Source organism: Rhizopus microsporus, assembly GCF_002708625.1.
Source record: "Rhizopus microsporus ATCC 52813 unplaced genomic scaffold scaffold_13, whole genome shotgun sequence".
NCBI classification, from domain to species: domain Eukaryota; kingdom Fungi; phylum Mucoromycota; class Mucoromycetes; order Mucorales; family Rhizopodaceae; genus Rhizopus; species Rhizopus microsporus.
In genome coordinates this window covers 183,994-200,926 of record NW_019671928.1, presented here as the reverse complement: position 1 = coordinate 200,926, position 16,933 = coordinate 183,994, and the positions used below count along the sequence as shown (strand labels likewise).

At 36.6% G+C, this 16,933-nt stretch overlaps 7 protein-coding genes across 7 annotated transcripts; 2 read left to right on the top strand and 5 right to left on the bottom strand.

Annotated features, from left to right (window-relative positions):
• Positions 1–21: 21 nt before the first annotated feature.
• Positions 22–2,309, bottom strand: RHIMIDRAFT_31619 (DUF715-domain-containing protein). Its single transcript, XM_023615045.1, has 6 exons — positions 1,828–2,309; positions 1,631–1,775; positions 1,266–1,577; positions 785–1,210; positions 478–729; positions 22–426 (listed from the first exon to the last, which is right to left on the bottom strand). Exons 1-6 carry the CDS (start codon positions 1,913–1,915, stop codon positions 243–245), a joined length of 1,407 nt encoding a protein of 468 aa, XP_023464273.1. The 5' UTR covers positions 1,916–2,309; the 3' UTR covers positions 22–242.
• Positions 2,191–3,095, bottom strand: RHIMIDRAFT_259214 (40S ribosomal protein S0; the record flags this gene model as incomplete). Its single annotated transcript, XM_023611387.1, has 3 exons — positions 2,932–3,095; positions 2,763–2,876; positions 2,191–2,711 (listed from the first exon to the last, which is right to left on the bottom strand). Coding segments are annotated over exons 1-3 (654 nt in total), but the record flags the coding sequence as incomplete, so codon positions are not given.
• A 117-nt stretch (positions 3,096–3,212) lies between these two features.
• Positions 3,213–3,640, top strand: RHIMIDRAFT_239391 (uncharacterized protein; the record flags this gene model as incomplete). The annotated part of the gene is made up of 2 exons (XM_023609165.1): positions 3,213–3,384; positions 3,456–3,640. The coding sequence occupies 2 exons, from the start codon at positions 3,213–3,215 to the stop codon at positions 3,638–3,640; spliced, it is 357 nt and encodes a 118-aa protein (XP_023464271.1).
• A 1,639-nt stretch (positions 3,641–5,279) lies between these two features.
• RHIMIDRAFT_259213 (uncharacterized protein) lies at positions 5,280–6,641 on the top strand. The gene is made up of 5 exons (XM_023611386.1): positions 5,280–5,453; positions 5,505–5,685; positions 5,730–6,199; positions 6,256–6,561; positions 6,619–6,641. Exons 1-4 carry the CDS (start codon positions 5,325–5,327, stop codon positions 6,313–6,315), a joined length of 840 nt encoding a protein of 279 aa, XP_023464270.1. The 5' UTR covers positions 5,280–5,324; the 3' UTR covers positions 6,316–6,561; positions 6,619–6,641.
• A 23-nt stretch (positions 6,642–6,664) lies between these two features.
• On the bottom strand, positions 6,665–7,725 carry RHIMIDRAFT_31560 (uncharacterized protein). The gene has a single exon (XM_023615010.1). The coding sequence runs from the start codon at positions 7,595–7,597 to the stop codon at positions 6,683–6,685; it is 915 nt and encodes a 304-aa protein (XP_023464269.1). The 5' UTR covers positions 7,598–7,725; the 3' UTR covers positions 6,665–6,682.
• Positions 7,726–7,856: 131 nt separating this feature from the next.
• Positions 7,857–8,962, bottom strand: RHIMIDRAFT_245076 (uncharacterized protein; the record flags this gene model as incomplete). Its single annotated transcript, XM_023610146.1, has 5 exons — positions 7,857–7,863; positions 7,903–7,993; positions 8,046–8,203; positions 8,255–8,744; positions 8,794–8,962. 5 exons carry the CDS (start codon positions 8,960–8,962, stop codon positions 7,857–7,859), a joined length of 915 nt encoding a protein of 304 aa, XP_023464268.1.
• A 5,791-nt stretch (positions 8,963–14,753) lies between these two features.
• RHIMIDRAFT_293376 (polysaccharide deacetylase family protein) lies at positions 14,754–15,756 on the bottom strand. Its single transcript, XM_023613979.1, has 2 exons — positions 15,424–15,756; positions 14,754–15,374 (listed from the first exon to the last, which is right to left on the bottom strand). Exons 1-2 carry the CDS (start codon positions 15,648–15,650, stop codon positions 14,873–14,875), a joined length of 729 nt encoding a protein of 242 aa, XP_023464267.1. The 5' UTR covers positions 15,651–15,756; the 3' UTR covers positions 14,754–14,872.
• Between the last annotated feature and the right edge of the window lie 1,177 nt (positions 15,757–16,933).

The window sequence follows — 16,933 nt, the reverse complement described above, 5'->3', positions numbered from 1 at the left end:
AAAAGGGATGTAAATGTATTTTCTCTTCTTTTTCTTTTTTGCTTTACTTAATGAAAACAAAGTATTCTTCAATTAAAATACTTTACTATAGAGTTGCTATTACTATGGTTATTGTTACTTTAGTAGCTATTCATATTGCTTTTAATGTTTCCAAAGGTACCAAGAGAAACAAAACTGCACTGTCCTTTGGGAAAAAACAAGTAAATTCATGCAATCCCATAAATTTACCCTTGCCCTCATTTTTATTTCTTTGGTGTAGCAATCAATGCACAATTTTCTAAACTGGTTGAAGGGTCGCAATAGTAAACTAACTTGGCGTCAAACCCATACTTTTCTAAATATTTGATTCTTCCTGCATCCAACACTCTTTTACATTGGTATCCTATCTTCTCTCGTTGTGAATGATCTAAACCTGAAAAGTGATTTCTGTTGCCAGAGTCAGTTTCAAATCTGTGTGGGAATGCGTTTATTCCTTACGCTGTTTGATCAGCATCCTCTTCCTCTTCTAAATCACCGTGGTTTTCTTCATCATTATCTTCCTTTTCTATTTCTTTCTTTAACTGCTGTTGATTTCTTTCACCACAGATGCCCCAGCTACTCATTTTACATAATCTTGCAAATTCAGTTTTATCAATCTGGATGGATTCAAGGTACTCTGTGTTTGGGTACATCTCATAACGGCATAGTTGATGGCAACAGACAGCAATGACAATACCCGATAGTGGGTTACTGCAAAGAATTGTTATAATGTGAACGACGCCCCCCTTTTTTTTTTTTAACTTACCCACGGCCCAGTGTTCGTTCGTGTTCGACATAGTTCATCAAGCACTTGAGGGTCATATCAGTAGCACACCCACAGAGGTGTTTGGAAAAAGCAACCACCTTTTTATCATTGCTTTCAATGCATTCTACCTTGGACAGCACTAAGTCCTTTATATCAATAAGCACGCGCTGTACCGTTGATTTTTGCTGAGTATGTCCAATTAAGCTAGGATCCACCTTATTTCGAACGTTCTTTCGATCAATCAAAACATAACTTGCTTCTCCATTCACTTCGTTCACTGCCTTCTTGACCCATCCTGACAATTCTCCTTTACCAGCACCAAATTCAATAAAAATAGCTGTTTTATCCTGAAGTAGGCCGTTCTGTTCCATATGTCCTATTAATGAAGACTGCTGATCTAAATGCTTTGTCCATTGTACTTCTGCCCTGAAGAGATCGAGAATAAGAATGTCCTGAAGGGCGACTTTGGTTGCGTATTTACCTTTTTTGCTCAAAGACAGTATGCTTTAGTATCTGTGTTTCGATTGATCCCACATGTTGTTCATAGGCTGTTCTAACTTTCTGGATAATAGAGTCTAGTTCCTGGCGGCTCAGTGTCTTTAATTGAACACGAGCAAGCCAAGGCTGAATATACATCTTTTGATGTGAGTAAATGTTTTTCTGAAACTCTAGCTCTTCTTTTGAAAGTTCCAAGGTACAGTTGACATTAAGAGAGTGACAGACAGGTAAACCCTTAGGACGCGAATTGCATCTCTTTTCCATATGAACCTTGAGATCTTTTTCAAACACGGTGCTACATAATAACGTGTTGGCTTATTCTCTCTTTTTTTTTGTATACTTTCTTACTGTGAATTATCATAAGGACAAGGCACTCGCTTGAGATCAGAAGCCTGATTGTCTGGATCTAGCCCCAAATGCTCTCCACAGTATTTTTGTGACTTTTTGGCAGGTAGGTTGCAGTATCTTCTCTTTCGAGCCACGAAAAAGTGACCTAGAAGGAGACACTTAGTGTGTGTATGCGAACAAGAGTTTCATGCTTTTACATTGTTGTGGTTTGTTTGGTACAGGAGGAAGATCTAAAGGTTGGTTCTTGTTGATCTTTGCTCTTTTCTCAACAGGTTCTTTGGGCATTTCAATTTTTTTTTTTAAAAAAAACAAGGGCGAGAAAAGAGAAAGAGACAGAGAATTTTATTAACCAATTAAACATGGCAAAAAAATTAATCCCAGCCAGAGGAGGCAGGAGCAGCAGAAACATCCTCAGCCCAGTCGCCAACTTCACCGGAAGGAGCTTCAGTGTTCCAATCAGCAGCAGTGGCGGCAAAGCTGGAAGGGCCTTCAGCTTCAATAGTCCAGTCTTGATCTTCAGTGGTAGCACCGTAGTCAAAGCGGTTGATTTCTTCAGCCAATTCAGCAGCTTCGTTTTCCTTTTCGATTTCCTCAGGATCGCGGTAGAAGAACATGTCGACCATAACATCCCAAGGGGTGTTGTAGTCCAAAGTACCACGAAGACGGAGAACGGAACGAGCTAAGAGCCAGTAAATCAAACCGATGGCGTGCTTACCCTTGTTGTTGGTAGGGATGGCAACATCAACGTATTGAAGAGAAGCGTCAGCATCAGCAAGAGAAATAACAGGGATGTTGACATAGGAAGCTTCCAAGATAGCTTGGAAATCAGCACGAGGGTCAGTACAGATGACCAAACGTGGTTCACGGAAGGAACGGGTGATGTAGTTAGTGAAGGTACCAGGAGTGAAACGACCAACGATGGCTTCAGCACCAATGTACTTGGCAAACTTCAAAGCGGCACGGTGGCCATAAGAAGAAGCGGCGATAACGACAATATCTGCAGGGTTCTCGATGGTGGCGATAACACGGGCAGCAAAGATAATCTTTTCCCAAGTCTTACCAAGGTTGATCAAATGAACGCCTTAAATAATGATAAGTTTTTTGTTCTGTTTAGTTATATATATAAATGTACCATCAGAACGACGCTTGAAAACATAAGGCTTCATACGAGCATTAAGGTTTTTAGTACCAATGTGAGCCTTGGCAGCCAACAAGAGTTGAAGATCTTCTTCAGTAGGATTCAAAACTGAGAAATGAATGGGTAAGAAAAGGGGATTAGAATGAATCTATTATTCACTTACTAGCAGGAACTTTAGACATTTTGATTTTTTTCAAGTAGGACGGCTATCGTTTAGTTTCTGACAAAAGTTAAGGTGTGCAGAGTTATTTGTTGAAGGCCAAATAAGTCCGGGTTTGAAAAGGAAAAGAGGGAAGGATTCATTGTTTGCCTGGTTCAGTCAAGGTTTTATTGCACCAAAAAATCTTTTTCTTTTAAACTCAATTCAAACGCCACAATTTTTTTTCGTTCTCAATGTATCTGTGCGCTTACACTATTCGCACTTTAAATTCGGACAAGCGTAAAATGACTTCAGGCAGTAGTAAAAAACTATTCAGACAAAGGCTTTTAAAGATTTTAAATGATGCCAGTTTGTCTATTAAGATATCTATCCCTGAAAGTTTCAGAGTGTCTAATCCAGCCAAGGCAGACTTCTGTAGTGATAGTTTCACAAGCGACCTTAATTCTGAATGTCAAAGTATCTAGAGCTAAGTGATTTTACGATCGACAAGGTAAATAGATATTTTCGTTCATGTACTGTGGGCCTAGGAAGAAAGGATGCCTTTGTCTCTTACCACGGAGGTACTGATGTGCGCCGCCTGTCCTCTGCTGAGTACTACGGTATGGGTGGAACTGTAAAACGCCAGAAATTACAACAAGGTCGTAAAAAAAGCTTAGGTATTGAAAGAATTGAAACAAATATGCCTTCGCCGAAAACAGCATCCATTCAATAATATATGCTATATATAGCTTATATACTGCAACATGGGCGTCTTGTTGAACTTTTGCAATTTTGAGACTGCAAAGCTAAAACGGCTAAATTATGTTGGGTCCCAAAAGACCATTCAAGAAAGCGTGAATATATTATTGAATGGTGGCAAAAAATATAACAAATCACGAAGAAAAATACGAAGAGGAATATAAAAAAAGGAGAAAAGCTCGAAAATCTGTGATTGCCCAAGAGGAACACCCGCTTCTTATCCTACAATCTGAAAGGTATATACTTTTTTCTTTTTCTTTTTAGTATAATCTAAGCATTATTCGTATCTTGTAGGAGGAAGAACAAAAACCGTTTTGAAGAAGGCGACTGCAAAAAACGCCTTTGGTTATCTTTGGTGGCGGGCTGAAAAATAAAGACCATGTTAGGTTTAAAGGTCTTTGGCATGGTGTCTCCAACAAAATTTATAGGCAATTAAAGCAAAGAGAGGGCCTTAGAGAATTGTTACTTCTCGATATCAATGAATATAAGACCACCAAGGTTAGTATAACAATGATCATAGATCATACATTCTAAACAATATCTTTATAGACCTTCAACTCTTGCTTAAATCAAGACCTACAGAATCTGAAGTGTAGAAGAGATGACGATGTCAAAAGATCCATCAAGTATTGAAGTGCAACACGCAATATTTTTTGGAATCACGATGTAATGGCCTCCAAGAACATACTTCTCATTGCACATACTATCTGGAATGATCAAGGTCGGCCTAATGTCTTCAAAAGACAACTCGCCACCTCCAATATGGTTGCTTCATCCCATTCCGGTGGGGCGCTGGCTTAAATGTTTTACAGGTAAAAAGAGTAATTGTCTGAAAACTAATGTTCTTTTGTATCTGAATTTCCTTTTTTATTTCATCCAAAAAAGGTAAACAAACATCTAAAAATTAATTTTGATTCGTCCAAAAAAAATAACATTGTCTGAATTTAAAGTACGAATACTGTGTACAAAGGGCATGCAGGTGACTAGAAACTGAAACTAGAAACTAGACAGCCTTTATTTTTATTAGTAACAATGTCTTTGTTAGCTTCCGTATCTTCTTCTAAGCGTGATCTGCAGTAAACAACTGTATAACTTAATGAGTGTATGATATATTTACCAGTGAAAAAGAGATGATTGTTTGTTCCAAAGAAGATTTGACCAAAACTTGACAATGTAATCTTTTTCTGACTAGCTTTATACTCTGTCTTTATGATGCATGTTTAAACTAGAAAAGCAAAAAGTAGACTACCAGTTTCTTTTTGTACACATTGAGAGAGGGGTTATTTTTACATGAATAAACAAATTTGACATTTTCTTCAGCGCGACTGGATATATTTTGTAAGTTACAGTTAGTTACATACTACAACATACCTTGGGGCTAGCAGGGAAATAGTTGGCCTTACTTTTGATCCAAAGAAGAAAAGAAGTCAAGCTCAGATTACTTAACAGCTGCTTAGTTACGTGTTATTTATAAAGTGTTGATCACATTATATGAGTCTCAAAAAGATGAAGATTGTTTTATATTACTATTCGCTGTCAAACTGGAAACAATAAAGGAAAAGATTGATAGCCAGCTAAAGTGTTTAGTATGCAAATAATTTCTGAATTGTTGTGTACATTTCTTTTTTTGGTTTTTCTTTTTATTATTTTATTACTAAATGACTAGTTTTAAAGAACTGAAGCAAAGACTATTTCACCCATATTATATTATTCATTTTCTATATGGAAGTTGTTATGTTGTCATTCGACTAATTCAATTATGGAAGACACAATCTATTAACCTACAAGTAAAGAATAAATTCAAAAAAGAGAGAGAGTAAACCTCATTCGTTGCCTAGGAAACTGAAGCCAAGGCATTCTTATTGCTCACATTTTTGATTATTTGGAAATGTATTATATCCATATCTGCAGAAGAGTTATCGAGTGTTATCATTTTATACACAAAGTTTTTTACTCTCTGTAGTCTATTTTGGAGAATTGGATTTTGGACATCTTTCTTTTACATTGTTGGCTGGATAGGTAAATAATAAGAGTAACGAGAAACTTGTATTGACACGTTCTAGTCTTTTCTACACTTTTTCCACAGCCTTGGTACAGAGGGCCTAGTGAAGTTGCCGACTTGACTGAGAGTTCGTTCCGAGAGAATGTGCTTTTGAAGAAATCAAACACATCCAAGATTACAGAGATCAATCCAGACGATGACACCAAGTATTGGATTGTAATGCTCTATGCTAATTGGTCAGTGGCCTGTTTAAATTTTGAAGCAGTCTTTGCCAAGCTTTCATTAGAGTATAAGGATGTACCACATTTAAAGTTTGCAAAGGTCGATATTGATGTATACTCTGATTTGGCAGAGGAATTTGGAGTGAGCAAGGATCCAGCCTCATTTGATCTGCCTACACTCATCTTATTTCATCAAGGCAAAGAGATCAGACGACTTCCCGAGCTGACAGTGACAAAGGAAGGAGAGACAACGTCTAGAACAGATGCAGCAAAGAATACAATCACTCGTTTAGGATGGAGCAAAAAGCCTGTGAGTTATTTAATTGTTTATGTTTATATGACCTAATATGTACATTTTACCCTTAGGCAACCATTGTCCAATCATTTTACTTGGAAGAAATCAAGCATGAAAAAAAGCATCAGTAACCAAACTGCAGTAGAAAGGAACTCATTACGTAATAAAAGAACCCTTACTTTCTGCATATGTCATGTTGATGTTTTCCTTTGATTCTTTAAAAAGCATCATTCACAGGCTTAGATAAGGAGATGTTTTAAATAATTTATGCTTTCTTGTAGATTGGCTGCGCGTCATAGTCGGGTTTGAAAAGAAAGAGAGGGAGGGGGGAAAGCAATGAAAAATAAGGGAAACTGAAATATTTCAGATTAAGACTGGTGAGAAGAATAGCTTTATATTTATATATATATATATATTGTGTTTATATACATTAGTAATCATCATGAATGCCAGTTTAAAATAGCTTTTAAAACATCGTCCTTCTTCATAATAACAAAACTATTGGTGGTTATTGCTTGTAGAATGATTGTTATTACTGCGAAATATATGTGAAGGACGAGTGAAATAGACTGGCATCCATGTAGAAGAAGAAGACGCCGGTGCTTGATATTCATCATGAACTGATGATTCACACGACTCTGGGCTTCGAATTTGGGTCACGATCGCCTGTTCATACTTTGGTGGCAGTATAGACGATTTGTATGAAGGCAGCGATTCATTGGCTGATGTCTGTCTACTGATCTGTGAGAACGAGGGTGGTGCAGTACTTGGAATGCTTGGTGGCGTATTTTTGTTTATCTTTTTCACACGCTGCTTCAAGAAACAGGCAACACTAAAGGCAGCAAGACAAAAACTAATAAAGGTACATAATGCAATCAAAGTGGTCGTTGCGATAGGATGATGTCGATGAGGTTGTTGTGGCTCTGGTTGCGTCTGGGTTATGTTTGACTGTCCATGCTGTATTGTTGTGTTTTGAGATAGGATAATAGGCTGACCGACGAGCATACAGTTGAACGGATTACATGTCAAATTGTGCCATGCAAATGTCACAGAAGATTGACGGTACTGGTAGCATTGTGTGCTTGTAGCGCAATAGTCTCCACTGGAATCATTGCCGCTTGACAAACAATAGCCATACCATGGATAAAAAGCACCCGTGCTACATTCATCTTTGCCCTTGATACAGGAGCTGTCGATACACATTGCACAGTATTTGCAAATACCGTCTTCGCCACAGTGTTGCCCGGAAAGATAGGTGCACTCATCATCCGAATTATCTTCAGTATCGTCAGTGTCATCATCGCTACCGTCAGCACTTGGGCTACTATTATTACTATCATCATCTTTTTCTAATTCATATGCTGCCACATTGTAAAGACTAAGTAATATCGATATGTAGAGTCTCACGACCATAGCTGATAGAAATTATCAAAGAATAAAGGAAAGAAAGAAAGGCACTCACATATGCATCAACACGCTCTCCTTTTTTCCTTGCCGGTTTATCTTGCTAATATTACCTGAAAAAGAAGTTAGGGATAAAAAAAAAGAGGAGAAGCGAAAGAAAGGATTTAATTTAGGTACAAATCTCTAGGATACATAAATAATTAAAAAAAAATCTTAAAAGGTATACATTTTCTCCATGGCTTGACGTTGGAGTACACTGTGTTGGAATCTATGAGCTATTAGCGTATGAAGCACATTATGCTTATAATGCTTACTTTTTCAATGATTCATTTTCCTGAATAAGTCTTTCAACTTCTGATAATAGTTCAGTTTGCATATTTTTTAAATGTTGAAGTTGCTGAACGGCTAACATAAGTCAAGAGTCAGTAATTGTACTATAAGGAAGATAAGCACTCACTTCTTGTCAACAAAGCAGCTTTGCTCATTTTTTTATTGTTACAGCCAGGCAAATGTTTTCTTAATTCATCAAATCCATCCTTAATCTGTGCTCTTCTTTTCTGTTCTGATTGAATATGAATCTGTCGGCGAATTTCTGCGCTTGTCATATTATTACGACTATTTAAACATATTAGGTCACGGGCTGAATCATGAAAGAGGACATCTTACTCTTCACTTTTGATTTCATCCTCATCCTCATCCTCATCATCCTCGTCCTCCGATTGATCTCCTTTCTTCAATTTCTTCTGTTGTTGCTGAGGCTGCGATGATGAAGTTCTTTTACGTTTATTGCGCTTGGATTCCATCTTCTTTTCATATGTTTCCTTTGAGTATTCCAAAAATTCTGTATGGTAAAACTCCATTGGTACAGAATTAGCACGAGTAATCATCTCTTTCACTCTAGCCGTTGTAGAATTAGAAAAGCGCGTAGAATCGAGGGGAGTCAATAAATCATTATTAGCTGATGCTGTCGTCGTCGTCAGTATGGGTTGCTGAGATGTAAAATGATTGAGCTGGTTAGGTGGAGAAGGTGATGGTGTAGGAGAGGAAGTAGAAGAGATGGAAGATTCTGGGCTGGTAGGTTGAACTTTATCTTGAAAATAACCTAATCTTGCCATTGGGTAATTGGGTGGATATCCTATAGGAAATGTCGTGTAGGCTATTGTGAAGAGTCATTATTATATAAACGACCTGGAAGGATTGCTTACCTGGATATGATGAATACGCTTCCTCGAATGACGTAGTAGGTACAGTGTTGCTAGTTGCTGTGCTATTGTTGTTGTTACTGCTGTCATTCTTTAATCCAGGGTTAATATCGACGATCATTGATCCATTTGTATAGTCATATTCAGTGTTGGATAAAACGATTTCGCTCATATGATTAAGGAAAGGGATGGGGTGTTGGTATTGTTAAGGAAAGTAAGTGGGTTGTGTTGTAAAGAGATGGAAAATGAAAAGAAAAAAGAAAAGAAAAAAAGATTTTTTGTTATATATACAAAAAAGGACCTAGGGACCATCATTTCAAGTGGGTTTAACAGCCGATAACAACTAGACCATCATCGTTTCTTTTTTTTTTTTACTCCTTTCTTAAGCTACCCATTTTATTTTGGTTATGATTGTCCATGACAACTGATGATGGTAACATTGGTAACAAAATGACATGATGTTTTATAGCTTTTTTTTTTTTTAGTTTCTATTTAACTCGCTCTGAAGTCAATTGTTACACAGCCATTGCTTGTTATTACTCCTATTGTCTTTTTTTACCTTTCGCTATTGACTTGGCAACAGTTCATTCGCCTTTTATTTACTTAAAGAGACACGAGTCATTTAATAGATTGACTTAATTTACAAATACGAATCCTTATGTATAATCTTATCTTTTTTCCTTCTGCTCTTTACTACAACAAAAAAGAAAACGTGGTATATTGCGTGTTACAATAATTAAACAACAGCACGCAGTGATATTTATTATTGAAAAAGGAGAAATCATCTGTCGAGCTTGAGAGCTCTCGTTACCTTTACTGATGCTGCCATCCTTGTCAACACGCCTTTATGTCATTTTACCTTTCCGTGATCATATATATGAGTCCTATTGCTTGTGAATTTTTCTATATCTATTATCAATCTATTGCTTCAAATGTTTACATACAAAAAAGCAAGGAGATGTTTCATTTTAGATTTTTAAAGGAGTGGCTATATTTCAAAGAAAGGAGAAGAATAGTTTAAAAATCACAAGATACAAGGAGTAACATGTCTTTTAGAATTTGCTTTCCACAGACAACAGATGCGCGCTTAGATAAAGTCTACGCCATTGGCTCTGATCCGACACATTTACCCCATTAGGCTTTACATATTATGCTTGCATTACCAGCCCTCCTTTGCGCATTGTATTCTTACTTAGAGTAATAATTAAAGTGCCAGGTTCAAGGGTGGGGTTTTCAAAGAAAGACAATGTGTAATATCTACTTCGTTGCCCGTTGTTCAGAGTTAAAGCTCTTATGTTAAGGCCATCAGCTGCAATACAGCCTCTTTAGAAGAATATGATTTTATAGCTTCAGCCTCATCCTGATCTTGAAGCATTAAAGGATTATATCACCTAATGTATCCACGCTGTCATGGATACATTTACAAGAACTGCTTCCTTTGTATATCCGTTCATGTATTTATAGTGATAGTCTCCAGCAATTCATCATTGTCTCGTAAATATTTAACTGTTGTATTTCATTAAAAGAAAGAAAATACAAAAATTAAAAATGCCAAGACTTATACAAAGCTTCCAGGCATAACTCAATGCACAAAAAGGGAAAATCAGTACCCTCTGCTACATTTGGATACTTTTGCTACTCTTCTTCTTTTTTTTGCAAGTTCAAGATTTTATACATCAATGACGAATAAGAAATACTAGGCCTTATAATGTATCATTCCTCAGAGGTTTTCAAGTTTAAGCAATCAGCATGAAGACTTGTTTCCTTGAAGCTTCGTTTTATTGTCTAGAATAAGTAGATAACTACATCTTATAAGCAGATTTAACAAAATGCCGCATCTTCATTCTCCTTTTTTTTTAACTCCTGACGCGAGCATTGTCTTTTTGGAGCATTCCGTCGTCATATATGGCAGATGACTTGTTTAAAAAGATTCTGGACTTTTATTTCATTGTTTACAAGTCGCTTTTGCGAACCTTTTCATACTAGTTGGTCTTTTTATATCAATTTATACTCTAGCTTTTCTTGAACGGCTTCTTGGCCATCTTGGTGGCTACTTTTGAACCTTAACATATCACACATATATCTTTACATTATCATATTGCTTATGCTTGGTGAAAGTAGTGTGTCTTTGATCAACTAAAAATCAGTAGGCTGATTCTATCATTCTAGAATCTTCGACTTAATGATAACATTAGACATTGAATAAATCTCATGAACTTATGCTTCACACTTTTTTCGCAGGTTCTACAGTGATGAAAATTTTTAATTGTGGGGCCTTTTCTTATTGTCTTTGGTTGCTTGGATATCATTTGAGCACAAATAAACTGAAAGTGTAGTAGCCTGTCAACATCATACCGATTATTACTTGATTATTGGTTTTATGTAAAGCTTTTGAACTTCAAAACGACATCCGGTAATAAGACGCTCTTGTCTGGAACATCATTTTCAATGCTTTTTCCAACATTGCTATAGTAACTCAGGGGTGTACCCTTGAACATTGGTCATTGCAGCAGGGTCGCATGTGTCATACAGCTCAAGCTCCTGATCGATTCAGAGCCTGCCTCGTATTTTCATCCGCTTCTATCCAACATCGTCTAGCTGCCAAACAGCTCACGTGGAACTTTTATGCGAAAAATGTCGGAACATGAAATCGCTTGAATGAACAAACTATTTCGAAACAAGAGAAAAAAAGCCATTTAGTGCCAAAAACAATGGGCTCACCTATTTTTGTCTCTTTCTTTTTTTTCTATTCATGTAGTTTGTTCAATATGGGAATAAAAAAGTTATTTTCATCATCATCTAAAGAAGCTAAATACAACCCTAGACGCGAGTCAACTATGTCGTCTATCTCACTGTCTATTGGTAAATGGGCTCAGCCTCAGAAGAGAAGGACTATACCAACTGTCACTACCGATAGTCATCCTCAAAACTCTGTTGATCATACCATGACCTCTAGTCCCGAGAGTATGAGTTCATTTGAACAAAAGGAAGAAAAGATCGAGCTGCCTGTCACGCCGTCTCCATCAGACGAAGAAGAAGACAATAAGAGAGAGGGTAGCTTTTTTAACGAGAAAGGATTCAAAAACTGATGTCTATTTTTCTAGATGAGTCATTACTGCTCTATAGACATATTGCAGATATGAAGCAGCGTTTAAACAACGTAAATGAAAGACTAAACGATGCATTAGAAAAGACAGAATATTTTGAAACAAAGTTCAAATCCCTATCCGAGTCAACAAAACAAATCGTCTCTGGCAGCGCACGGTTAACTTCGGAAAATAAAGAGTTGAGAAAACAACTAAAGACATATGAGGACACAATCGATAAAATTCTCGAAAATCATACTCTGGAAGGGGATAGATTACAACAACTGGAAGCGTTTTGTACACAGCATCAAAAGCATATTGACAGTCTGGAGCAAAGAGTGACTGAGTTACAGTCACAATATGAGTCTTATATGGAAACAACCGAGTCTTCTCTAAGAGAAGAGTTAAAACAGATCGAGCAAACAAAACAGGAGGACATGGAACAACTACGGGTATTACATCAGTCTGAAGTAAATCAACTGAGCCAATCATTTAAAGAAAAATACGCACAACTTGAGGAAGAGCGTGACGCGCATATTGTCGAACTGAAGTCAAAGATGCAGACAATTTATGAAAGACAGGAGGATGAAAACATAAGGCAGTATAGAGAAGAAGGTGTCAGGCTTCAGATGCAGATAGATACGTTGATGCAGGAAAACGCATCGCTTAAAGGACAAATTGATACGCTAAATGAACATGTCATAAAAACAACTCAGCTTGAAAAAGAAATTGCCTCAGTTACAGCACTCAATCTGCAGCTTACAAAGCAGCGCGATCTAGACCACCGCGGACAAGAAGAATTACACAGCCAGATATCGATTCTGCAGGATGAGAATAGGCAGTTGAAGGAACAATTAACCGATACAGAAAATATGTCACGAAAGACAGCTACACAGATGATGGATGAAAATGAACAGCTAGAGAAGCAATTACATGAGAGGACACAGGAGATGATTGCGGTCGAAAGGAAATTAAAGGAAGAAAATCAAAAGCTACAGGCGGCCATTGAATCATTACAGCAAGAGCTGAGCAATCAAAAACTAAAACCAGAAGGGACCTTTGTAAGGACGAAGAGTAGGCAACAAGATGAGCTAGTGAGAATGCATACGAAAGCGCAACTTGGCTTAATTGAGTACCTTGAAGGTGAAGATGACGTGGTGCAAGCTTTGTCAAGGTTTAAAAAACAGTTGGAAGCTGAAATGCAGGAAATTAACGATACCGAAGTGATACCCTCTTCTTCTTAAACGTGCAAAATGATGAGCAAAAATAAAACAAAGTTTGTCTATTGTACAAGTTTGTCAATGTTTAAAATAGAAATGTTTTTTGTTTATCTATCTTAATTTTCACGCTATTTTGTTATGAAAAAGGTTGATAAGCGTGTTTTGTTTATAACCAAAACTTTAAGCCTTCCATATACATACTATCTCTCTCTTTTTTTTTCTTAAATGTATTCAGGGTGCAAACTCAAGTGAAGTAGATAAAACTGAATTTTAAATGAAAAATCCGGGACAAAAAATTTACAAGATAACAGTAAAAAGGAGAAAGACTGTTTGACAGATGGCACGTGTGATAGGAAGAGGAAGAAAAAAAAGAGATGATTACCTTAGATTTGAGTTATTTTACTTTAAAAAGGATATAATAGACCTTTTCAATATAAATTAAAAGCAGGCAAACGCGTTATTGTCAAAATAATTGACGTATTCCCCTCTTGTTGTGTAGCAACGGATCGGAATCAGATAAGAAAAACCTCTTTCTTTTATTATCCGGATTTGCCGAGTTTGGGTTTGTTTAATTGCACAATGGATATATAACTCTTCTCTTTCTTTGGTTCCTCTTCTTTCAGCTTCTTTTTTTTACTCTTATCGCTCTGTCAACATGATGAGTATCGCTTCACCCGTTGTTAATTATAAAAATGAAGGCAAATCAACTTGTGTCGTCTGTGGATCTCAGAACCATATGACAAGTAAAAAGTTTATGATAACTACTATCTTTAACTAACACAGAGTTTATTATAGAACATTGTCCAGTAATTCCATAAGACTATCTTTATATATATATACATATTATATATATATACACTTCACTCATTCATTTCATTCATCAAAAGTATTACATTCACTTTAAACTATTTGCATCTATGCCATACATAATCATTTCCCCTCTTTAAATTTCTTTTTATAGTATTTTCTAGATGAAGGCCTTTTTTTCTATATTTATCTTATGCTTTTTTTATGCTATGTAACTAACTCTTATTTCTGCAATAAAAGAAATTGTATACTATGTAAGCATGTGATATCTGTGGCAGCTTAAGCCATACTATGATGCACTGTCATTGGAATCAGAATTTGACCCTTAATACACTCTTATCTTTTTGCACGTGAAAGCATTGCTAGAACGGTGTTCGTGATTGCTTCATTGCTGAAATAATTGTATCAAGCATTCAAAATCCGATTGGATAAGTTACTCATATTACTAAAGTGTAGAAAGCAGTGATTCCTTATTGAATAAAGCTGGAAAAAAGGCAGACAAAAATTTAGTTTATCTTTGTTTGTCTACAATAAAGGACAAATCATTCGCGTCTTGAACATTTTCCTCGATTCAAGACAAGTAACCAAGCCACGTGCTGCAGCTTTTATCTTTTTAAGGGTGCACCATCTAAAAACATGAATCATTTTGCTGGAAAATACAGCGCTGATCGTTATATGCATACAACCAGTCCCTGAGATAACAAATGCCCTGCAAGGGGAAAAAGAGTCTGTTTTTGGGTTTCGTTTTTTGAAATTTCCCTTTGTAGAAAGGTCCTAGCAGCAAATTTTTTACCGGGGCCTCTAACCTAAAAAAATGATTGGACAGGTTCTTAACTTGATATTCCAAGGGAGACTCGGTTAATCTATATTGAAAGAGACAAAGAGATCAAAGACCGGAAAAACATATACATATTTTGAGCTTATAAGTAGTAATTTATTATATATTCAAACAAAAGGGAATTAGTTATATTATTGGTAAGCTGGTTCATCTATGCATTCTGCTACAGTTACAAATTTGTAGTCCTTTTCTTTTGCATATTCTACAACTTTAGGAACAAGATCATTAACTGTTTGTTCATAGACTTCGTGCTGAAGAGCAATATGGCCATGATCAGAAGAGGAATCCATAACGCTCTTGTAAGCATCTAACTCTCCAGAAAGGTCGTGATTCTCCCAATCTCTCGTATCGATGTCCCAAGTGACTACCTTGTAGCCCAAGTCAGTCAACACACTCAAGGAATTGTCATCTATATTTCCTTCGGGTGGACGCATCATTGCGGGCTTTTTACCAATAGCGCTTTCGATGATGTTGGCGAGCGTATCCATTTGTTCTTTGATCACATCTTCAGAGGCTCCAGTAAGACTCCTGTGCTCATAGGTATGACTAGCCACCTGGTGCCCTAAATCATAATAATGCTTGATGACATCCATATATGAGTGACCATCGTTGTCGGACTCTGATTGAACATCACTAGCCTAAAGTCAATATACGAATCATTCTGAATCAAGCGTACACTTACACCCAGTTCTTTCCATTGATAAAGAAGGTAGCCTTGATACCCTCATTATGGAGCTTCTCTGCCAACTCCCAAGAGTATATATAGGGCCCATCATCAAAAGTCAATGCGAGTTCATTAGGTCTATTGCAAGAGGTGTATACTTTGCCATCTCTCTTCAAAAGTAAAGGGCTACCGAAAACAGCGGTTGCAGTGAGAGTGAGACTGGTTAATAAAGTACCGAGATACATGTATAAATGAAAATAACAGAAGAAAAGGATAAGGGGAAAAAAAGATCAGAATAGCTTCGTCATCTTTTATACTTTTAGAAAAACAACAGAAAGAGAGAGATGACAGAAAAGCCATTAAGGTTTCATTAAGAAATTGTTGTTTTTAGAATTTGCGTTGTGTTGTGTTGCACTGATAGCAGATTGTTTTCAGGGGGAAAGAGAGGAAACAGAAGTGTATATTGCATATTTAGATTTATTCACAATAAAGTGTTTTCAATCTCCTTGGCCTTATTCATAACCATCTTACCTTTTCATTGTCACACGTTTATTTTCTTTATTGGATTTAAATGTTCTACGTTTGCAACACAAATCAACATAAATAAGTGGCGTAATCAGAATAAACGGAGATGGTAGCAAAAAGTATAATCAGGGGGGGGGGAAGAAGGAAAAACAGGAGGTAAACGGAGGGGGGGGGGTGCAGCGAGCGAAAAGCGTTTCTCCAAAGGTCAAATAAAGGGATTAACAAGATCGTCAAATTATTGATTTTATGTAGTACCAAATACAAATAAGGAACATAAAACAACATTCCTTATTGCTTTGACAAATTTATGCAACACAGATGTAACATGCAGCTTACAGCCTTTAAGCATTAACGCGAGAGGTGACGACGCATCGAGAAAAAGTGGCTGCTTAAGGTTTAATACGTATCATGTAATATTTTATAGCTGTATTTTTCATTTATGTTTACGATATCGAATTTGTTTTATAAACCTTCATCGTTTCTTTCCCCTCTCTTTTGGATAAATTGTCAGTTTAAAAACAAAAGTCTAGATCAGCTGAGTGACATTACCAAGTAATTTGACCGTGGATATTAAAAAAAAATAAAAACAACGCAAGATAGCATCTTTGTTTGATTTGTATTGCAGCAAGCATATCTCACATTAACCGCGGCTTCAAACATGCAATGTATCATTCAAGATAGAAAAAAAAAAATGCATATTATACAAATGGTCACTACTAGGGCAATTTACTGCAAGCGACGGTATAGTGAAGATCCCACTAGACAAATTGAAATACTGGCCGAGCGTCCTGATGACTATAAACAGGCGGCAAATAAACAGTGTCAGAAACGAAGTTTATACACAATTTATAGAGCCATTTAATCCCTTTTCTCTCGGCTGCAATTGCTTTGGTTATTAGTGGGCAAAATCAAAAAGCGAATATGATCTTATGAGATCCTTTGAAAGGAGTGTTGGCAAAAATCTCTTTTTTGTTTAAAAAGAACTTTCAGCAGTGTTGTTTTG